The 24,375-nt window shown below is 41.8% G+C and overlaps 1 protein-coding gene across 3 annotated transcripts in view; it reads left to right on the top strand.

The window, feature by feature from the left end:
- The window catches only part of LIPK (lipase family member K), a 42,676-nt gene extending 30,515 nt beyond the window's left edge, over positions 1-12,161 (top strand). For 2 of the 3 annotated variants that reach the window (XM_078077785.1, XM_078077784.1), the window contains exons 8-11: positions 3,207-3,353; positions 5,195-5,266; positions 7,639-7,710; positions 11,307-12,161. In XM_078077785.1, the coding sequence (XP_077933911.1) occupies positions 3,207-3,353; positions 5,195-5,266; positions 7,639-7,710; positions 11,307-11,546 (531 nt within the window). In that variant the 3' untranslated portion in view covers positions 11,547-12,161. The remainder of the gene's footprint in view (positions 1-3,206; positions 3,354-5,194; positions 5,267-7,638; positions 7,711-11,306) is intronic. The other variant, XM_078077786.1, reaches the window with a different exon arrangement.
- The last annotated feature ends 12,214 nt before the right edge of the window (positions 12,162-24,375 follow it).

Here is a 24,375-nt window from a genome sequence, read left to right as displayed (position 1 = left end):
TGTGTTTTCTATAATAGTAAGGGTTGTTAGTATTGTCTTCATTTCTTTCTTTCTTTCTTTCTTTCTTTTTTCTTTCTTTCTTTCTTTCTTTCTTTCTTTCTTTCTTTCTTTCTTTCTTTCTTTCTTTCTTTTGGGTGGTGGGGAGGAGCAGAAGGAGAGAGAGAATCCCAAGCAGGGTCCACGCTCAGTGCAGAGCCAGAGGTGGGCCTTGATCTCACGACCCAGGGATCATGACCTGAGCCAAAATCAAGAGTTGGACACTTAACCACCTGAGCTACCTGGTGCCCTATCTTCATATCTTAAAAGAAGAACTTGAGGCTCAAAGAGGCTAAGCACCCTGTCCCGAATGACCCAGCGAATGGGTGGTGGAACCAGAATTTGAACCCAGATCTGAGCAGGCCATCTATGGTCAATATTCTTTCTTCTATGTAATTATTTACCCTCCTTTCCAATGCCAACCTGAAAAAGTCAGCTCTGGATCCTTATGCAGCTGTGTACACAGAGCCCAGCTCAGCAGTCCATTGAGAGCTGCATCCAGCCCATGTTCTGCTTGGCAAACCATGAGACCTGGCACGGGGCCACGTACCCAGAAGAAGGGATATCTTCTTAAATTAGAGCTAATGCAAGACTGCTATACTGTTATGTGACAAGCACACGCCCTCCAGAACCAACTTGGAATTACAGTCTATGAGTCATGTTGACCACACTGTAGGAATGGGTGTTCTATGGCTGGCTGGCCTGCACTACTATCCTCTCTTTTTAGGTTAGGGTGAAGGAGCAATTATCTGTGCCTGGGTAAATATAATGGTAGTTTTGTTGCATTGCTCATGTGTAGGGGTAGAGGTAATGTGAAGTCAGAGACCGCCATGCTACTTCACCCTGTATTTGGAAACACCAGCAGTCAGAATAAAGAACAAGGGCCCTTTATGGCAGATATAACCTCTTTCTTCACATCATATTTTGATGGTTGGTCACATCTATGAACTGGCACTTCCTTTTCACATGGATTTTCTGCCAAGTGTGGATGATGAAGATATTGGTAATGAGAAACAAAAATGTTTGCTGATTAAAACCAGACCCTGCTTTCTACTCTGATTACTTATTCATGTGCTAATCTATTTAGATTATTACACTTGAGAACATAGAAGAGATGCAAACATTCTTTAATTTTATTTTATTTAAAGATTTTATTTATTTATTTGACAGAGAGAGATAGAGAGAGTGGGAACACAAGCAGGGGGAGTGGGAGAGGGAGAAGCAGGCTTCCCGCTGAGCAAGGAGCCCGGTACGGGACTTGATCCCAGGACCCTGGGATCATGACCTGAGCCGAAGGCAGACGCTTAATGACTGAGCCACCCAGGCTCCCTGCAAACATTCTATTAAAAGGTAAGTTCAAGGGCGCCTGGCTAGCTCAGTCAGAAGAGCATGTGACTCTTGATCTCCGAGTTGTGAGTTTGAGCCCCATGTTGGGTGTAGAGGTTACTTAAAAATACAATTTTTAGGGCTCCTGGGTGGCTCAGTCGATTAAGTGTCCGACCCTTGATTTTAGCTCAGGTCATGATCTCAGGGTTGTGGGATGAAGCCCCACATGGGGCTCCACACTGAGCATGGAGTCTGCTAAAGATTCTCTCTCTCTCTCTTTCTCCCTCTCCCTTTCCCTGCTACCACTCATACACATGCTCTCTCTCCCTCTCAAAAAAGAAAAAAAAATTAAGTTTTAAAAAGTAAAAAAATGTTTTTTAATTAAAAAAAATTTTTTTAATCTTTCAAGTGTCCCAGTGATTGTGACAAAATGAATGAGAGGCCAGAATGAATTAGATAATGTCTGCCATGATTAATTACTGCTTTCTAGACCTAAAGAGGTTGATTTGAACTATTTTAACACATTGTAGTCTCTCTTTCTTTCTCCTTCCCTCTCTCTGGCAGGAAGGGGTATATGAAGTCACAGTATATCATAGATAACCTTAATATTCCATGGGATACCAAATATTCCATTAAATGAAGATGACCTTTGACCATATAAAGTAACCACTTTTCAAACTCAGAATTCCATCAACTATACCCAGTAGGAATTTACTGGTTCAAGTTTACCAAAGATACTGTGAGATCTCGTCATGCATTAGTGCAATAAAAATAAATGCTAGTTGTTATTGTTCTTTGGTTGTAATTGGTAGTTAAAAAAGGCTTCCAGGAGAAAGAGAAGCCAGTTTTTATTACTGTAAATAGAATTTCCAAAAGGTTTAAGAATCAAAAAATATCTTTACAGGAGCTCCTGGGTGGCTCAGTTCATTAAGTGTCTGACTTCAGCTCAGGTCATGATCTCAGGGTCCTGGGATGGAGCTACCAGGCTCTGCGCTCAACAGGGAGTCTGCTTGTCTCTCTCCCTCTCCCTCTGCCCCTCCTGCCGCTCATGCTTTCTCTCTCTCTTTCTCTCAAATAAATACATAAAATCTTTTTAAAAACACTTTCATCTTTGTATCTAATTTAAGATTATAAAGCTAGTTATTGTGAAACAAAGACAAGATTCATCTTCTATGCACAGGAATGAGATATGAATTTGTGTCCTAATTCGAAGGGATTCCTAAAGTTCAGAAGGTAAATTCAACTCACTGGCAACATTGCCTGAAATTCCACTAGTAGAGATTGATTTTGGGGGGGTTAAGCTTTTGCTTCTGGAAGAGTTCGCTAGAATATTCTGGAATGATCATTCACTAATTATAATAGTAGTTATTGTTTGGGGAATGTTAACTAGATTCTAGAAACTGTAGTAGGCTCCTTTTAAACATGACCTATTATCTTTACACAGTCTTACATACTGCATATTAATTTTCCATTTCATTATCCATTTCCAGATAATAGAAATGAAATACTTTCTTAAGGTATAAGAGACAGAATCCAGAATTGAGCCAAAGTATCCCTGACTCCAAAGACTTACCAATTTCCTACAGGGACTAGTTTTTCAGGGCACGTTCCAAAAACACGGCAAGTAGAGGATCTTGGGAAAAGGCATCAAGAGGAGAGTTGGGAAGACCAACAAGGTGGGTTGGGAGAACCAAAAACAAAATTTAACAGGCCTCTCTGTTTCACTGAAGACTAGCATAGAGCAGATACCACTGCTGTCCAGCCCTTGTCTGAGTTACCACTCACTTTCCACTCTTGGCATCCATATCCGTGAAATTTGATGGTATCTTACATTGATCTTGCAGGCTTTATTTGGTGACAAGATGTTCTACCCTCATACATTTTTTGACCAATTCATTGCCACCAAGGTGTGCAACCGGAAGCTATTTCGTCATATTTGCAGCAACTTCCTATTTACTTTCAGTGGATTTGATCCCAAAAACTTAAACATGGTATGTGTAAGTAGTCGGAGCCAAGAAAACAATTGTTTTGTTGCACAGAGGTGAGGAGAGTTTGTACTGAATCACGTGGAAACCACGTCTCAAGGGCTTTTTATTTATTTATTTATTTTTTGGTCTCCTGAATTGAAGTTACATGTTGGTGGTTTCCAGCCAAAGCTGGGGAGTCCACCTGCTTTAGTAGGAGGATCTGCAAAGAAGGCTTGGCCATTGAACATTCTCACCAACTCTTGCTGTTGGCCGAAGTGCCGCCATTGAAAAATCCTTCACTTACACTAAGACAATGATTTTGAAATTTATCTTGCTGTGCCTAAACCCTATTTCAGACCTACTAAAGTAGAATCTCAGGGAGTAAGCTCAGGCATCTGTATTTTTTAAACCAGTTTTCCACTTTCATAGGTGATTTGGAAATCGTCATTTTGTGAACCACTTACTTCTTTAATCCAAAGGGACTAAGGGATAGCTTTCCAATGATAGGTACTGATTCACTGTTCAAGGGACACCGAGAGGGATAAGCTGGGATTCCTGGTGAGTCCTCTCCAACCGAAATCCTTTTCTTCCTCGGTCACCACTAGCTGACCCAAAGAGTCGGAGAGGGAGGAGGGGAAGCTACTGTTTACTTCCCTGCCAGAGAGGGGGTATCTTCGAAACCACAGGCAGGACTAAGCTGAAAATGGTCTTCAACTATCTCACAGACTTCTGCCCAGAGTCTAGTCTCCCTCTGTTAGTGGAAGGTACTGATTAACACTTTTCTTGCTTTCAAGCAAGATTTCTAAAAGGCCATTTATGGAAAGCATGCCCTAGTCACTGGCTTTTCACATTCCTTCTCTACATTGTTCTCAGTTTACCGAAGGGAACTGTGCTTGCCCATCACTTCGATGGAAGCATATCATGGAGGCAGAGTTAAGTAAGAAGACCTTTAAGCACACACAATAAAGATCATCTCCCAAAAGCACCCTCTCGACATGGCCTGAGAGTTTGCTAAAGAAAGACTTCACAAAATGGCCCCCTTGAACATTCACTGAGGGCCTTCATTATACATTTTTACAGTCAGATTGCCCTTTTTTTTCACTGTTGGGGACCATCCTATGGGATACTGTAGTCTCTACAGGATGTTTATTTTAGTGGAGGATAGGCAGGGATGCACAAGTAGAGTTTGTGGAACTTTGAAGAAATACACATGTCCAGAACTCACCCCTAGAGATTTTGATATCGATTCAGTAGGTTTGGGTAGGTCATGAGGGGTTATGTTTTTTTTTTTTTTTTTAAGCTCCGTGTGTTTCTATGCTCACTTTGGTGGAAAAGTATAACTATGTATCCTTAAAAAAAAGCAATGGAAAGTATAAAAAAAATCAAGTTTTTTTTTTAAATCCAGAAAAAATCTAAATGTTAATGGAAGTTACAATACTGGAAGGATTACGTTCGCCAAACTTTCAGAGAGCCCTGTAGAATATTTACTATGTTGTTAAAATCAGAAAGCAAACATTCAGATCTTTTCTGAATGTCTCATGATAAACAACTCTCTCAGAATGTCCTTTGGGACTTAATGCAGGGTGAGGAAGGGCACTGGGGCTTTTATTCCTTGACCCTTTGGGTTCCTGGACCTGTCTGACATGAGGCTGGAGAGAAAAGGTGTGTTAGCACCTTTGACCAGCAGGATGCCCTCTGGACTTTAGGAAGGCTGCACAGGACAGACTAGAGCCAAGGGAGGAGAAAGTTCTTCAAGACAGTATGGTACATGTTTGTTCCTGAGAGAGAGAGAGAATACTCACAGTTACCTGTGGGGTGGTCACATGATTAGCTTCCAGATGAGAAATAATCTCTTTCTTTTGCAGAGTCGCTTGGATGTTTATTTGGCCCAGAGCTCCGCGGGCACGTCTGTTCAGAATATGCTGCACTGGGCCCAGGTACGAACTTCCTATTTCTGAAATGAAGCACACGTAGGTCTCTGCGACCCCTGAAGAGCGCTTTCACAGAGCCCACCACAGGGTTGTGCTGGCACCTGCTGCTGTCAGGTTGATGCTTCTGGAATCAGCATCAGCTCACTTTGACTTCCTGTTCTCTCTTCTGTTCAGCGTGTCCTCAGTAGCGTCTGGTGTATGGGCCTGCTTCCCACAGATTCTGACTGAACTCTGATTTTTGGATCCCTCCAAACTGCCTTCTCTAGGGAAAGCTTGTATTTCCTCTTTTGGAAAATTGTCAGTTCTAACAGAACTTTATATACCATGACACGGGCTATTCCAGAAAGGTCTGCTCAGCCTCCTATTGGCATGTGGGCCATTTCAGAGTATGGAAATCATGCTTTATTCTGAGCAAATTAAATGTTAGAGAAGGACTAAAGTAGATTAATGGTTTCTGGTTTTACCCTCAGTTTAAATTTTTTGTGTGTTCTACTGTATCACTCAATATTCAGCAAGTTCAGAGGTAAGGCACATTCAATTGGTATAGCTTTCTGAGCCAAATATGTATGAACCTGTCTGTGTCTGGGGGGAGGGGGGATAGGGAGGAGGAGAAAAAGGTCTTCCCAGAGTTTTAATGTATCTGAGATACTAGGAATCTGCACTTTAACCTCCACCCTAGTAAATTTGTTCTGTGCTTTAAGGCTGAGAAGCACTGCTGTAGATAGCCTGAAATACTAGTTGAGGATTTCTGAACTCCTTTGAAGAGTTCCACCCCCTAGGAGATAAGCCTTCAGGTTCCTGCAGGAAGAAGGATGTTCAGGACATAGGGCCTCCTTCCAGTGAGGAGACAGATGGAGCCCGTGATGAGCATGGCCTTCATGTTTCAATTTCACGTTTACTGAGCACTTACTATGTGTTCTTGCTACTCATACATGTGATTTCATTCAGTCTCACTGAATTCTGATAACAGTCTTTCCATGGAGGCTTTGAGACCCCCATTCTACAAATGTCCTCACCAGTCCCTTACTCATCTCCCAGCTGACTGCTCTTCAAAAGATCTCTTCCCTTGTGACAGAAGGTCCTCTTCAAGACAGAAATAAGTCAGGAGGATGGGGGGAGGAGATGAGATAAAATACGAGGTCATAAGTTATTCAGACAGGTAAGGCAAGGGTGATGATGCTGATGTTGATAGTGGTAATTTTGAGTCTTCTTAGGTGTTACACACTTTATAGGCATTGCCCTATTTATTTATTTTACCTTATTGCATTACCCTATTTAATCTCCACAACCCTATGAGGAGAATGGTGTCATTCCCATTTCACAGACAAGAATTAGGGAAGATAAATAACTTGGCATGAATCACAGATGCAATAATCCTTTAAGCCTGGATTCAAACCAGCTCTGTTTGCTGCTAGAACCCGAGGACCTAACTAGTCCACGATACTGCTTCCCATTGTCAAAAACCTGCAAAATTCCAACAGCAGCAGACTACTGCCTCTGCCCTTAGAAATCACAAGGGGAATAATTTTAAACTAAAAATCCGGATTAAATCAACGAGGGTGGAAAAAAAAAATCTGAGATTCAAGTTAAGAAAAAAACCTTTGGAAGAGCCTGAGAATCATTTCATGAAGCACTTGAGGCAAATGTGAACATTATCTGCCTCCATCTGACATGGGTGGCAAATCACTGAAGAAGGAGCCCTTCGGTATAGAGGCTTATGAATGTTTCCATTCTAATAGCCGAAGCCTAAGCATGAAAATGCAAATATGGGCATGCGTGTTGTCCCAGACACTGAGCCTGTGGCCACAGGACAGATGACATGGGGGCAGGCTGCTGGACCATGTAATGGGGGACAGCAACACTGTACCTCAAATAGAAAGCACTGAGGATACTCTGAGTGAACATTCCTTTATTTAAGAGTAAGGAATATGGTCATAATATCCTAGACCACCTGGCAAGAATAACGTACAAAGCTGTTTGTATGTTAAAACAGTCACTTTTCAATGTAGGAGACATACAGCTGGTGCCTTTTTAAAAAAATATTAAAATTCCTGGAGCTAAGATATTCAAGAATCATTCCATCCAGCATCCTTGTGAACATTTCATAAACATTAGAACATTTAAGGACATTGCTGTCTGAGGATTTTCACAGGAGAAGTATGGGGGAGGGGATTAAAAGACTGTCAGTTCTGTGATTTAGTATATCAATATTTATCATTTATATTATCTGGTTTATTCCTCTTTATTGGGTTTTAGCTCTTGTGCCGAAAGAGTGGGATGTGATGTCATCCTCTTTGTATATTTTCTGTTTATTGTCTTTCAGTGTATGTTGTTTTCTTATATCATTGTAATGCATTTTTATTTTGATTTTATTATAGGCTGCTAATTCTGGTCTGTTCCAAGCTTTTGACTGGGGAAACCCTGATCAGAACATGATGCACTTTCACCAGGTACAAAGATGACAATAATCATCAATAGCACCTGCAAGTGAACTAATAAAGTAGTATCCACTCCCTAAGCACCAACACTATGCCAGATATTTTATATCGATCAGATGCTACTTATTGGTTTCTTGCATGTTCCATATCATTACTTTTGATCCTCATAAGGACCTTGCGAGGCAAATATGATTGTCTTCATTTTGCAGAGGCTCAGAGAGGTTACATAAATTGTCAAAATTATTTAGCTAGTAATGAGCCAGAGGAGCCCAGGGGTTCCTGGATTTTATATCCATTCTTCTTCCACTGCTCTTATTCCTTCTCAAAAAAGAGAAACTCTCAGCACTTTGGGACAGTTCTTTGGGATGCCATGTACTATACTCGTTTAAAAAAAACAAACAATATATGGATCACTAGAGATAAACCAGACACAAATAACACTCTTAGGAAAAAATACTGTTATCTGCCAGAGAATGGTGTGTCAAGATATTGCTTGACACAATCTCTGAAAAATTTGGAGCCAAAGCTCTATATTAAATGACGATATGTTGTGTTCTATTTGTTGTTCTTTTTTCCAGTACTTATAAGGAAATCTGTACACGGTTTTGGCTGCGTGCTGATAGACTGAGCTCAAATTAAACAAGTAGTCATCAAAGATACATGAGTTTTTCAAGTCAGGGATATGGAAAAATTTGAATTTTTTTAAAAAGCAAATTTTCAGTGCTACCCTAACTGCAGTAGTGAAAATGCATGATTTTGGCTGGGGTGAAAAATCTGATTTTTCTCCCAAACCGCTATAGTTTTCTCCTGAACTGCTAACCACACACAGACTCACCCACTATGACCAAGTACCATTTACTCTTGTAATTAACCAATTCCTCGTCCTAGCAAGAGTAGATAGTTGCTAAAAGGAAAGTGTCTTGGATGATGAGCTTACCTGTGGGACTCAGGTATCAATTTGGTTGAGAGCTGAGTCACAGGGCTTAGCTTTACCATTGTGCTTGCACATCTTCAGAAGACGGGCTGATTCAAGTTCATTTACAAATCTTTTGCTTGGGACCTTGGGGGAATAATGGAAAACCCCAAACAAACTGAGGCTGAACAACATGCATGTGTAAAAAGCAATCACTTTCGTCACAAGTATAAGTAAGGCCCATAAATTAGACAGGCGTGATTATCAATGTAATCACCAATCCTTTATGATTACAAAAGTAAAAAAGAATTTCTTGGCCCAAAGCCAACACGTCTTATTTGCATCCTGAATTTTCATATGCATTTTTGCTTTGCCATCTTCTGGGCCCCCTTTCATCCTTCACAGGGTCCTAAATCATTGCAGAGGGGCTCCGCAGGCCCATTCTCTTGCCATAAACCTTGCTTATATATACTGCTCCCTCTGGGTTGTGCTGTCTCTCTATTCTTTACCTCTCTCTATCTTTGCATCCGAGTATTTGTGCTCTGTATGATCCTGCCAAGAAAACCAGAGTCAGGAAAAGCATGCCTCTTCTTTGCCTTTGGGGCACTGCGCGGGCTCTCCTGAGCCCTTCCGCTCGCATGCACTGCTGGTGGTGAACGCCCATCTGCACTCACAGGCTTCTCTGCTTTTCTCACTTCCTGTTGTAGCTACACCTTCTCATTGACCACTTGCTCCTAAGCCCAAGGCCACGGTCTCCCAGCAGTATAGGGTACGTGGGATACCCGTAAGATACTTAGTAACGCAAAGACCCAGACACCAACGCATCCAGGGCCAGGGACCTCGGTGATGAGTAACCCAGTGCTCTCTGCCTGAATACCGCCCTGTCTGGAGAACTCCTGGTGCACATTCGCCAAGTTGGGGACCTCCCCCAGTGCATTTCCGGTCTAGGAAAGCTCTCCCCAGCAAGGTTACAAGTGCCTAAGGATCTTTTGTCCATATAACCTTTTCTTCCTAATCTTGCTGCCAAAATTAATGATGGTGTATTTTCTTTTTTAAAGATATACTTAGTTGTTTTTAGAAAGAGAGAGAGAGCACGAGCAGGAGGGGCAGAGAGAGGGGACGAGAGAGGGAGAGAATCTCAAGCAGGCTGTGCTCTGAGCATGGAGCCTGATGCAGGGCCTCGATCTTATGACCCCAGGATAAGGATCTGAGCCGAAACTAAGAGTTTGACGCTTAACCGAGTGAGTGTACCACTCAGGCACTCTGTATTAATCTGCTCACGCTGCCATAAAAAAAAAAAAAAAATACTGTAGACTGAGTGGCTTAAACAATAGAAATTTATTTCTCATAGTCCTGGAGGCTGGAAGTCCAAGGTCAGGGTGCCGGCAGGTGGGGTTCTGGTGAGGACCCTCTTCCTGGCTTGCCAAGGGCCGCCTTCTGGCCACACGCTCACATAACCTTTCTTCTGTGTTTGTGCTTGGAGACAGATCTCTCTCTTCCCCTTCCTATAAGGCTGCAGTCCTACTGGGTTAGGACCCAGCCCTTATGACCTCATTTAACCTTAATTCCCTCCTAAGAGCCTTATCTACAAATACAGTCAAAGTAGTGGTTAAGGTCTCCATATACGAATTTTGAGAAAACACAATTCAGTCCACAGACTATGGTGGCAGTCCATAATCTTCCAGTTGCAGATAGCAGAAGACAACTTTATTTTAGGTTTAAAAAATATATACCGCTTTACTGAGCTAAAAAGTGTGGTGGGAAATTAATAATAAATGGGAACTTAAATACTGTCCTCTGGGCTCTCCTGCTCCCTCAACCCCTCCCTCTCTCTCCTACTTCTGCTTGCGTATGCTCTTTCCCTTCTTAGGCTATTTTAAATATAGTAGTAAAATGGTGCCTGGATGTACTTAGCTCATAGCGTTCTTTCAACAGCAAACCCAAAGAAAAAGCCAGTATTTTTCTCAATCACTCTAGCCAAAAGTTCCAGAGAACTCTGGCCTGGTTTTAGCCATGAACTCATCTCTCATCCAGTCATGGAGGCCAGAAGGATGAAGGACTGATTGGCCTGGCCTGGTCATCCTGGCCCGCTGAGGAGCTAGGGGATGGGATTTGTTGGATCCACATGAGAAAGGCTGTATAACCAGAGAGAAGGGGCAAGAGATTAATACCACAGCCACTCTTGTCTGGGACAGGCTGGCTCCTTCCTAACCTCATATTTCAAATGTTTTCATCCGTTGGTCTCAGTGCTCCCCCAAGAGCCTGCTCAAGTGTCAATAATCCCCCTAGTCGAGATTTCTGCATATGAGGAGAGGTATTTACATTTATCCAATCCATAAATACATCTATTTTGTTGGAAAAGGACATACTCCCCATGCAAGCGCTACTAGAAAGATGGTCCTCATAGAAATAACGGTCCCCTTCCCCTAGGATTCTTTCCTATTTTCCCCCAAGTGCAAATCAGGAATAAAACAGTTGTGATTTTTTGGTTTGTTTATTCCCAATTTAAATTATTGCATGAAAGTGTTTTTAATTACTTTTAACATTTTAGTGTCTATATATCACTAAGGGTATTCTAACTGCACACTTTGAGCATTTGAAGAACTTGCTTCACAATTAATACTGAATGTTACTTCCATAAGGTGGTTTTCTGTAAAAACTGTTTTTTTTCCTCTATCTCTTTAACTGTAATTAGCTTACACCTCCCTTATACGACGTTACAAGGATGGAGGTGCCAACAGCTGTGTGGAGCGGAGGACATGACCGTGTGGCCGATGTCAGGGACGTTGAGAATTTACTCCCTAAAATTACCAGGCTTATTTATTACAAGTTGATTCCACACTACAATCATGTGGATTTTTACCTTGGACAGGATGCACCCCAGGAAATTTACCAAGACCTTATTAGACTGATGGATGAATGTTTGCAAAATTAAATGCGTTTTCCTTTCTCTAAGCAAGTGGATTTTCAAAATAACAACGTGGCAGACAAACCCTAAGGTGATCCCTCCAGTGACCTTCACCTCCTAGTGTCCACGTGCTGGTGCAATCCTCTCTCCTTGATTATGGGAGGGCCCTGAGACTTGCTTCTGGCCAACAGAATTGGCAAAGGTGTCACACCCTTGGTTAGATCATGTTTATGGCAAAGGTGATGGGACGTCACTTCCTGATTGCATTATATTATATGAGAACTCCATGTAAGTAGACTGGAGAAGGGATTCCTCTTCTTGGCTTGAAGAAGTAACCAATATGTGCAGGAAGCCTACATGGCAAGGAACCGTGTGTGACCTCTAGGATCTACAGGTGGGCTCCAGCCGACAACCAGCGAACAACAGGATTCTCAGTCATACAGCTTCAAGATGAATTACATCTAGATTCTGGATGAGCTTGGAAGCCTGTTATTCCCCAGTGAAGCCTCCAGTTGAGAAAGCAGGCTGGCCACAACTCGTCTGCAGCCCGGGGGGTCCCTGAGCAGAGGAAGTAGCTGGGCCATGTCCAGACTGCTGACCCAAAGCAAGAGTGAGAAAATAAACAGATATTCTTTTAAACCACCACGTTTGTGGTAATTTCTTATCAACAATAGTAAACTACTACTGATAGTACTAACAAACTATTATTATTATTATTATTTTGTCTCTTTGGTTAAAAGCTTGAGAGACCCTGTTCCTTATTACCTTTATTTCCTTATTTCTCGTTTTGATGAACTTCCTTAAACACTTCTTGTTTTGCAGATCTGCTAGCTATCGATTCACAGTGTTTGTCTGAAAAAAGTCTTTGTTTTACCATCATTTAAGGTCGAATTATATTCCATTATATGTATGCATTAGGTAGATCTTCTTTATCCATTCATCTATCAATGGACATTTAGGTGGTTTCCATATCTTGGCCATTGCGAATAATGTCGGGACGAGCTTGGAAGTACGCGTATCTTTTCAAGATGCTAATTTTAATTCCTTGAATTAAAAGTGTGATTGCTGGATCATGTAGTAGATCTGTTTTTAAATTTTTGAGGAACTTCCATACCATTGTCTACAGCAGCTGCACCATTTTATATTCCCAGCAATAGTGGGTAATGGTTCAATTCCTCTGCATCCTTGCCAACACTTCTCTTTTGTCTTCTGTTTTATTAATAGTAGTATTGTTGTGGGGCGCCTGGTGGCTCAGATGGTTAAGCGTCTGCCTTCGGCCCAGGTCATGATCCCAGGGTCCTGGGATCGAGTCCCGCATCGGGCTCCCTGTTAGGCGGGGAGCCTGCTTCTCTCTCTGCCTCTGCTTCTCTCTCTGACTCTCATGAATAAATAAAACATTTTTAAAAAATAGTAGTATTGTTGTTATAGCCGTCCCAGCAGATGCAAGGGAATATCTCAGAGTGGCTCTGATTTGCATTTCCCTGATGGTCAGTGATGAATGGAGAAGATACATAGACGAGGCCCCCAGAATCTCCAGCTGGGCTGATCAGTGAAGAAGGTATTTTGCCTTCATTTCTAAAATTTTTTTTCTGATAAGAGAATCTTGGACTGATATGCTTCCTATTTTTTTATTCTCACAGGGCTTTTTTTTTTTAAGATTATATTTATTTATTTTAGAGAACGAGAGAGAGAGAGAGATAGTGCATGCACACAGATGTGGGGAGGGACAGACGGAGAGGGAGAGAATCTCAAGCAGACTCTGTGCTGAGCGAGGAGCCTGACTCGGGGCTCTAGCCCAGGACCCTGAGATCATGACTTGAGCTGAACGCAAGAGTCAGATGCTTAATGACTGACCCACCCAGGAGCCCCTCTTGTGATGCTTTTAGATGTTGTTCATTACCTCCTGGCATGTAGTTTCTGATAAACATGTGAGTTCTTATATTCCTTCTTTGTACTTACTGTAGATTTTTTTTCTTTGCTCTAAGATTCTCTTTTCACCAATGGATTTTTCGCAATTTGATTTCATTGAGCCTTGGGGTGGTTTGGTTGTATATTCTGCTTGGAATTCAATGAGCTTCTTGAATCTGTGGACTTACAGTTTTCATCGAATTTATAAAAAAAATTTTATTATTTCTCCAAATATCTTTTTTTTCCCTCCAAACATCTTTTGTACCTTCACATTCCCTGGGTCTCTAATTTAGACGTTAGACCACTTGCTATTGACCCACAAGTCACTGAAGCTGTGCGTTTTTCCCAGTGTTTTCCCTCTGTGTGCTTCCTTTTAGTGTCTACTGTTGTGTTCATATTCACAAATTTTTTCTTACACAGTGTCTAGTCTGCTGGAATCCTATCTGGTGCATTTTCTATTTTGGAAGTATATTCTTCATCTCTAGATATCCCAGTTAGGCCTCTTTTATATCTTCCCTTTTTCCCCTCCTTATTGTATGTTTTCCTTTAAATCCTTGAGCATAGTCAGCCTCTTTCAAAACCTATCGTAACATACTTTCTGTTGATACAATTATCTTTCTCATTTATGGGTTCGTTCTATAGATGGATTCTCTCCTGGTTGTGGGTTATATTTTCCTGCTTTGTTGCATGCTTAATAATTTTTTTTATTGGATGCCAGACTTTGCATTTTGCATTGCTGAGTGCTAAGTTTTATTGTATTCCTTTCAACAGGGTTGGAAATTCTTTTGGCAGTCAGTTCGCTCGCTTGAAGCTAAGTCTGATTGCTTTGAGACTTGTGTGTTTTGGTTTGGGTTTTTCACCTCCTCAAGGGCCAGTCTAGACTAATCTCTCCTCCAAGGAAACTCTGCCCTGCTGTGAGGCATGCACTTCCCAAGTCTCTACTGAATGCCCCCCTGTGCTTGGAAAGCTCTCTCCATGCTGGCTGGTGGGAATTCAAATGCATCCCTATGTATACTAGGGACACTCTAGGAATTGTTTTGCTTATAGTTTCCTGGCAATTGTTCTTTCTCTGAAAGTTTTACTCTGTCCGCTCTGGTGATATTTTAACTTCTACATGGGCACATTATTATTTAGCCAAAAACTCAAGGGGATGCCTCTCCATATTTTGGAAGCCCTTCCTCTGTATTGCTCTTCTTTCTCTGGTATTCTGACACAGATTTTATCGTCCTCATCTTCCCTGAATTCCAGTCTCTGCCTTCATAACTCATATAAAGCACTGAGCTTGCTTGCTTTCTTTTCTTTTCTTTTCCTTTCTTTTCTTTTCTTTTCCTTTCTTTTCTTTTCTTTACCTTTTTTCTTTTCTTTTCTTTTCTTTTCTTTTCTTTTCTTTTCTTTTCTTTTCTTTTCTTTCCTTTCCTTTCCCTTTCTTTCTTTCTTTCTTTCTTTCTTTCTTTCTTTCTTTCTTTCTTTCTCTCTCTCTCTCTTTTTTTCTTTTTTCTTTTTTTTTCCTGCAAAAAGCTTGTTCTGTTTCCATTTGTTCCACGGCTTGGGAGAGGGTTCCAGAGTGGCTAACAAGTTGCCTAGTGGCTGCAGGGAGAGGCTCAGGCAGAACCCCGGCACCGGGGGGATGCCAGAGGGACCCCTCAACAGCTGATGGGCTCCGGAGGCTCCTAATTGTGCTTCAGGGTGAGCCTTTTGAAGAGATCCTCACCAGCCGGCCCCGGGGGCTGCCAGCCTGTGGCAGTGAGTCAGGTGTTCATCCATCTTCTTGATGAGTTTTACCTCCTCACCTGGGAAGTGGTTCTCCAAGAAGTGCCAGCAATGGGGGTCTGTGTGAGCAGAACCCAGGGCACGCAGATCCAAAAGAGCCTGGTTCACGTTCTTCTCCAGAACCAGTGGCTTCCCTGGCATCCAGGGTTTGACCCCACTCCCACCGAGCTTTCTTTGGGTTGCCCTACCTTTGCTGTGATCTAGAAAGGATCAGTAGGCAGAGCATTCAGGTTTTCCTAGAGAACCCCTCAAACGTTTCCTTCCTCTCAGTGATCACCCTCCTGTGTGGCCTGATTTCCAATGTCCGAAAACTGTTGCTTATTACTTTGGCTCCAATGGTCTAGTTTTGATGGTAGATGGTAACTCCAGACCCTGTTGTTGTCTCATGGCTAGAAGCAGAAGTCAAAATCCTTCTTAAAGATTGTATCATTGTGCTAATGCAGAGCTAGTGTGACTCTACATAAAGAAAGTAACTAAAATAAGCATAACTATTAACAATTTTAAAGTCCCTCTACGTTCTACCTAAAATTGTCTCTTACGAGGCATATGTTTAAGTGGTGTGCCCAAGGTGTATGAGTTAGTGAGCACACTAGCATTGGAACTGTATTTTCAGAATGCTGAGCCAATATAGTATTTCTACCGCATCAGTTTTTCTCTACAAAAGCTTTATTCTTGGGGCGCCTGCGTGGCTCAGTCCGTGAAGCATCTGCCTTTGGCTCAGGTCATGATCTCCAGGTCCTGGAATAGAGCCCTGCATCCCGGGTCTCAGCTCAGCAGGGAGTCTTCTTCTCCCTCTGCCCCTCCCCCTGCTCGTGCTCTCTCTCTTTCTCTTTCATATAAATAAATAAAATCTTTTTTAAAAAGCTTTATTGCTTCCTCCTTAATATCTTTAATTATGAGTTTTTCCACTGATTCATCTTCCTTATTCCTCCTTCCAAGGGTGTTTTCACCATGAAATACCATTGTACCAGAACTTACCATGACTCTGCTGCTTTTTATTTTCTTCTATGAAGCCCTAACTTCCCTAGCTATATTTCAAAGTTCCCCATAACCTGACTTCACTTGCTTTTCTAGATACATCTGCCTCTGCTTCCCTAATCAGATGCCCATCTTCAAACAAGGTTTATATACCTAAGTCTTCCCACACATCTTCCTCATTCTCCTCGACACGATCTGCCCACGCTGTTTGCCTTAAACTGAATGGAATTTAATTAAAATTAAGTCACAATGTTGTATTTCCTAATCAGGTTGTATTTTCTTGCCTTTAGGGCTGTCTCTTAAAAATACTCTTTAAATTTATATTCTTAGTAGAAGCCTCAAGGTACATCACTATCACTCTCATCAATCATGTAAATGCCATATTTTTAGTTTGATTTTGTATTACGTGTTCAGGAATCTGAACGTTGGCAGCTTCCAGAGGGGAGAAACTTTTAACATGGAACCACTTTTCAGTTCCACCATAAGCCTACTTTGTGCAGGACTGGGGGGCTCAGAGGTCTCCTTCTAGGGGTGTCTTTCTGATCCCTGACAAAGAAATTTTCAAACAACTCCTCAGAGTTACAAGTCATTCATTTAAATAAATTTACTCTGCAGGGAGCCTGTGTGGCTCAGTCGGTTTAGCGTCCAACTCTTGGTTTCAGCTCTTGTCATGATCTCAGGGTCATGACGAACCCTGCGCCAGGCTCTTCACTGAGGGTAGAGTGTGCTTGAAATTCTCCATCTTCCTTTGCCCCTCCCCCTGCTCACACTCTAAATAAATAAATAAATAAATAAATAAATAAATAAATAAAATCTTAAAAAAAATTTACTCTGCACCTCCTATGTGTTAGAGGCTGGAAATAGGGCATAGGGCATTAAATAAGGAAAATGTGGTCCTCATCTTATGACTTATACATAGTTTAAAATATGCTGGGGAATTTCAACCCAATGAGGGTAGTAATAAAAATAGCTAACTTTATTTAGCACTTACTAACTTCTTGGGCATTTATCAAAGGCATGGCCTGAGCCATTTATCCCTGCCCTTATCTCTGTGATAAAGGGACTAGGCTATTTTTTTAAATTTTTTAATGTTATGTTAATCACCATACATTACATTATTAGTTTTTGGGACTAGGCTATTTTAAAGACCACAGATGCTAGGAGACTTAGAAGCAAATCTGGGTCTTAAGCTCAGAGTTATTAGAATCCAGATTCCAACTCTCAACGCTTCCTTGTGTTGTCTCCTTAAAGACACAGATGAGGAAGCCCAGGCGAGACCGTCTGGTCGGGGAGGCTCCTGTTTGTTAAGGGATTCCTGGGGCTTTGCACAGTGGGCAAGGCCAGAATTTCATACAGATTTAAAGAAAACACAGAAACTAAAGCAAAATCATTGTTACCAGAACTGCAGAGAGGGAGAGGATGAGCCAGCGACGGGGGGCAGGATCAGGACAGAGCAGGTGGGTCCGTGAGTATGTAAAACAGGACACCCAAGTTCTGCGTCAAAACCAGCCCGGCAGAGAGGAGGGCCAGGTTCGCCAGGCCGGTTGGTATTCGTCTGACAAATCTGTTGACAGGTGTGCTGTGGTGGCTTGTCAGAGCCACAACACATCGAGGTAACAGCCAGGAGTCATCCACTTGGCCCCACGCAACCTGATTCCCATCAGGGAAGCCCCGCCCTGCCCCACTGGAGAATTACCCAACCCTCAACAAAACACTGCTCCCTCTGTAGTTAGGAGGACCAGAAATTTTGAGAGGTTGCCATCCTCTGCAAGAACACGCCTTTCCTTTTTCTTCACCTGAGCTTTCTTATCTGAGGCTGAAGGTTTTCCCACCTTTGGGCTTCCATCTTCCAGGCCCCCTCTTTCAGGGATGGTGGCACCTGTTCATCCTGCCCACCAGTATGGTGTCGGATGGATGCATTCCGTTTAGTGAAAGGACAGTTCTCAGCCCTCCCTTTCAAGGACACCGTGGGTACGGCCAATAGTTATAAAGATCATCATAACAAAAAATTGCCCTTATTTCTATGACACCTCATGCTCTTTTCAAAGTAGACTGATCTTGTGAGCATTGAGTAATGTATAGGGTTATTGAATCAGTGTGTTGTACCCCTGAAACTCATATAACATTGCATGGCAGTTAGACTTCAAAAATAAGGAAACAATAAAATAAAATAAATTTTAAAGTATTTTCACAGCATAATCACCTTTTCTCTTGACTGAGCAGAAACGTGGATTTGTTATGGAAACAATCCTCATGGTAGTGTTAGACAACAGAAGTTCAGAGTTAGCGCCACCATTTATGAGCTGTGTGACCCTGGGAAAGTCATTTCTCATTGATTCTAGCTATTTCCTTTTTTTTTTTTTTAACAAAATGGAGACATTCATTCCTGCCTCATCCATATTCTGCCATCATGAAGACTGAAGCTGTTTATGAAGAATATTTGTAGAGTACAGCACCTCATCGTGGGCCCTGAAGTCTTTAGGTTTGGTTCCTAGTCCACTGTTATCTTTATATCATAGACCAGTTAATTAATCACCCTAGTCCACATTTTTCCTACCTGTATAATGGAAATATGTTTAAGTGTCTCTATTATTGAGTTGTTGTGAGATAATAATGCAAAAGAATTTAACACAATGCCAGTTCCATAGAAAAGGATTGGTAGATATTATTATTTATAAAGTGCTGGGTACACATAATGGCTTCATATTTCCATTCATGACCTATATCCCATATGGAAAAAGAGAATTCTTAATTCACATAGGAATTAGGTATGCCGAGATGTTAAATGGCACGTATGAAGTCATATTTAATCACAAGACCTGTTTCCTTGCCCTCTTGAGACTTGGACATATTTACCTGAGTAACATTAATAGAATTAATAATGGGGTTAGTCCTAACAGAGATGTGCTGTGAATGTCACATAATCATCAGATTTCAAAGACTTAGTGCAAAAAAATAATAATAATATAAAGGAAAGTCTCTTGTTAATAATATTGATTACATATTGAAATGATAATATTTGGGGTTTATTGGTTTAAATGAAGTATAATATAAAAATTAATTTCACCAATTTCCTTACGCTTTGAAAAATGTGGTTATAAGTTAAATGACATGTGTAGTTCACATCACATTTCTATTGGACAATGCTGGCATAGAGAAAAGGTTTAGGTTATTATTTCCTAAGAAATCTGGTTATTTGTAGGAAAAAAAAAACTTGAATGCTTCTGCATTTATGAGTTTTTTTTTTTTAATGTATGGAGAAGTTGGAGAAGAGAGATTGTGTGAAAGATATCAGATTGTGCCATAATAGATAGATTTAAGGACATATTGGAGGCTGAATGATAGCAGAAAAATGACTATCCAGTAGCAATTTTTCTTATTGTATTAGTATGTAATGCAATCTATGACTAATGGTGGAATTATTCCAAGTAGTACAAAAACAAAACAAGATTGACTTTTCCTCTCTTATTAAATTTACTCTCTTATTAAATTTAATATATAACAATGCTAAGAAAAATGTCCTTTGAAGCATACTTAAGAGCAAAGAAATCCAGTAAAATTTATAGAGTAACGAGGTAAAATACCTGACACAAAGTAAATAATAAATAGTTAAGAATCACTATTTTTATGAATAATATTATTATTCCTCAGTAATTAAGCAATGTTTTCTGGACTTCTTGATTCATCCGTTCATTCATTTAATTCACTCACCCAGCAGATATGTTAGATGTTGATGGTGATTAGGAGAGGGATGAAATCAAAGCCATCGACCCATTTACAGGGATGTTGGGGAGATTTGAAGGTGATTTAATAGCAATTTAACACAGTAGAAAATTAATTCAGAAAAGAAACAAGAGCATGTGTCAAAATAGCCAGTGTTATCTTGTTGTTCTTTCCAATTGCCTTTCATTTACCCACACAAATTGATAAGACTGTATCTAAAACTAGATACAACTTAAATTTCTGGCCAGGTGTTCTGTGTGTGTGTGTGTGTGTGTGTGTGTGTGTGTGTGTGTGTGTATCTGTCTGTGCGTGTCTGTGCATGTTTAAAAAAAAACATTTCCATTTGAACATACCTCCTACAGGAATTCAAATACAAAATGAGCTGTAGAGAATACCATACATAAATTCTGCACATTAAGTAGGCAGTTAGGCAGGTAAACAGGCTTGGAGGATTGGATCCTATAAATCTCCTCCTATGAGATGATATGGTCCCTCCTCTTCATTCCCCAGAAGCTTTGACCTTTGCCACAAATACAGTCCTGATCCTGCCACCCCAGGATGTGGAAGTCATCAAGGGCAACCACCTGCACTCTTGGTAATAACTTCTCTTTAAATGGAAGTGATATTTCCTTTGCGCATTTTGGATCGGGATGAGTGTACATTCAATTAGCTTTTTATGACCTCTTTTCAAAAATCTTTAGTATTTCAGTTATTTATGATGGAACTTTTTATTTGCCTTTTCTCTCTTCCACCTCTCCATCCTATAGCCATACAGTGTTTGAAGGTGGGTGCGGTTTAGTGGGGTTGATGGGGAGATTCACAGACACCAGCCAGCATTAAAGAGAACATGCTCCATTCTGATAGATAATTTCAGAAACAGCATTGTTTCTTATAGATGTCACGAGCATGGCCAACTCTGCTTTATGGGTAAAGAAGTAAAATTGTTAAATGTAATTTAAAGTGCCTTTCCTAAAGCCAAATTGGGCTAATCAATCATTGTGTGCGTGCACGCACACACGCACACATGCTTACCACCCTGTTTGAATTGGTGAGCAAGCAACAGATTCTGTGCTCCTGTTCATGCAAAGTCTTTTATTCTAGGGCAAAATTTGTCTAAAGGGGGTAAGGTTTAATTATTTGTTTCTCCAAAATTCTCATTAATTTCTATTTTTAAACTTGAGTTGCTTTCAAGGGAAAACGATTCCCCCTTTGATACAAAGTTATGTGCTACCAAAAATATCAGTCTTTGGGGAGAAAGAAGCAAGCAAACAAAAAAAGAGGAGATGTAATAGCAAATGTATTTTGATTTAGAACATTGGAAGGAAAATAATAATCATTGTCGCTGACAGACATCAAGTTCAAGGATCTATGTTCTATGTTCAAGCATGTATTTTTAGCCACCTTGATATTTGAACGGGCAGCCATCATTAAAAAATTTGCTCAGATTGCAATATGAACTTTGGGTCAAGGTATCAGAAACACCACCGGGTTTCAGAAAGGCTGCCCCCAAGATGATCATGTTCCAGCTCTAATATGATCTAATTTTATGGGGGAAAAAAGTAGGGAAAATTTGAGCTTCTAGAGAGTAGGAGCTATAGTTTTGTATTTCATAGGGCCAAGGAAGAAGTTGCAATGTGTTTCATTTTAACTCCTTTCAACATATTGAATGCGTCCAAGAGGGGTCTGAGAGCACGATGATACAGACTTTTGAGATTTGAGCTGGTCTAAAACCCGTCAAGGCTGGAGATATTTAGCTCCATTCATGCTAGTTCCACGCGGAGTATGGCCACAAATCTACATTAATACTAATAACATTGTGCCTCTTAGAACTCCCTAGAGTCTGTTGAAGTTCTGTTTGAAGTGATTTTTTTAAAGTTTTTTTTTTTTAAGATTTTATTTATTTATTTGACAAACAGAGACACAGCGAGAGAGGGAACACAAGCAGGGGGAGTGGGAGAGGGAGAAGCAGGCTTCCCACTGAGCAGGGAGCCCGATGCGGGGCTCGATCCCAGGACCCCAGGATCATGACCTGAGCCGAAGGCGAATGCTTAACGGTTGAACCACCCAGGCGCCCCTGAAGTGATTTTGAAAATCAGAAGCCATGTGTGTTTCCCAGCAGTTCCTCACCCCTCTGTCATTGGGTCATCAGGGTCAGGAACGGTGGAGTCTTGCCTCAAAGGTGGAATAATCCAGGGGCCTGGGTGGCTCAGTAGGTGAAGCATCTGCCTTTGGCTCAGGTCATGATCCCGGGGTCCTGGGATGGAGCCCTGCATTGGGCTCCCTGCTCAGCAGAGAGTCTGCTTCTCCCTCTCCCTGTGCCCTGCTTGTGCTATCTCGCTCTCTCAAATAACTAAAATATTTAAAAAAAAAAAAAAGGTGGAATAATCCATAATCCTCCCACTTAGTCCAACAAGCAGAGTCCTTCCTCTCAGTCAGTGTTGGTGTAATTGGCATGAAATTCCCCGTTCAAGTGGAACAGATCTTAAGGTTTGGACAAATGCTAGTAAGAGCTTTGTTTTTGAAAGGGGTGCAGGATGAGTCCAGACTCAGAGAACAGAAGCTATTGAATTTGCTAGGTAGGACTTCACTGTCTTCCCGCTTCTTGTCCCCAAGAGATTCAGTCACTGCTGGGGCCCTAGAGGTGTACAGAATACAGAGTGAAACAGAAACGATGCATATGTGCCTCCACTATTTTGGGGGAGAGGTTGGAGCTAAGTTGTCTTCATTCTCCTTTGGCCTTTGCTTCTATTTTGCTTTGTGTGTGGGTTTTTTTTTTTTTTAAGATTTTATTTATCTATTTTAGAGAGACAGAGAATGCGGGAGTGGGGAGGGGCAGAGGGAGAGGGAGAGAAAATCTCAAGCAGACTCCCCGCTGAGCGCAGAGCTCGACGCAGGGCTTGATCCCAAGACCCTGAGACCATGAGCTGAGCCGAAATCAAGAGTGGGGCGCTCAATCAACTGAGCCCCTCAGGCAGCCCTGCTTCTACTTTGCTTTAAGTAGAGGTCAACTGGTCTGTGGTTCAGTGCTCACAACGGTCGCTGCCAAAGCTGACCCAGGGCTGCATCCCTTGGGCATATGGGTCAATGTCCTCTGACGCTCCGCAGCTTCCAGGTCCTGCCTGGCCTCGGGAGCCAGGAGTCGGGATGGCCTCATCCTAACCATTCAGCCACAATCAGTCCCCTCCCTCCACACAACACGGTTGACATCAGTGCATTTCCCAGACATCGCTTCATCTGACCCTGACAAATGCCCTGGCATTGAGAAGGTAGATATTGCTCTGTCTGCTTCTGTCCATTAGGATCCTGAGTCTGTCCGACTTCCCCATTTTATGCCAGGCTTTGAAAATGTAGTGGAACCCTCCCAACAGTGGCCCAAGGAAACTCCAAGGAAACATGAAGGATTCAGTCAAACTGGTTACTTGGCATCCTGCAGACCACTGTTTCCCAATCTGCAAGTGCATCAGGGCATTTGGTGCGTCAGGAAGATGCCCTGGGAGGCGCCACAGCCCGGGGTTTCCTCATTTCCATGGGCTTCCTGTCTCTGCTCTCTCTAGCTTCTAACTGTCACTGCAACCACCTCTCGTTCTTCAGCCTGAAGTCACATGCAAAAGTTTAGAGGTTCCTAATCGGTGCAGACTCTTCGGGAGCAGAGGATGCTCACTGAACTAGGTAAGGTCAAGATCTGTCACAAGCGGGAGGGGTGTCAGATGCAAGGGCGCTGCTGGGAGGCTGCCTGCCTTCCGGACCCGCTTCTGGCACCCGTGGGCTCTGTGACCCGGGCAGATCTGAAATCTCTCTAAGCCTTGGGTTTTTTCATCAATAAATTGAGGATGATAGGACCTACTTCATGGAGTTTCTTTGAGATTGAAATAACACATCTGAGGCAATTACAAACATTCTCTGGGCAAGCTTAGCACTCAGTAGATTAACTAGCCGTTACTAGTTTTAACAATGTTTTCAATTATATGACATTTGCAGATATAAAATCATCTTCAACCAGACAGCAAATGCATGGAAAGCTATTTAAAATCTTCAGAAGTAAAGCTCTAAATTTCTAGACGTCAGTCATTAATTTGTTACAGCTCTCTGATGTTACTTTCTGGCTCATTCTCTGATTGGGAAAAATAGCAAGAAAGGGCTGACTGTGTCTACTGCTTTATAGGTCCTTTAATCCTTCCTATAGCCCCGTAGGGTAGGTAACATTATTCTAATTTCACCCACAAAGAAACCAAGAGACAAAGCTGCTAAATAACTTGCCCAAGGTCAGAAATCTTATTGGTGGTGAGGCTGGACCTCAACGTCAGGTCATGAGTGGGGGTCACAAGAGGGGCACTGTGGTCTGCCTTGGAAGAGGTGCTTTTAAGCCACGCCAAGGAAGAGATTGCACATTCAAATGTGCAGCCTTCCCCACTGGGTGTCCACAAGAGAAAGAATCCGGTCACTGGAAACCGATCGTCGGCTTCTCTGGTCACTGTTC

This window comes from Halichoerus grypus, chromosome 7 (genome assembly GCF_964656455.1).
Source record: "Halichoerus grypus chromosome 7, mHalGry1.hap1.1, whole genome shotgun sequence".
NCBI lineage: Eukaryota > Metazoa > Chordata > Mammalia > Carnivora > Phocidae > Halichoerus > Halichoerus grypus.
The sequence above is the reverse complement of the archived record's forward strand: the minus strand, read 5'-3'. Positions and strand labels throughout refer to the sequence as shown.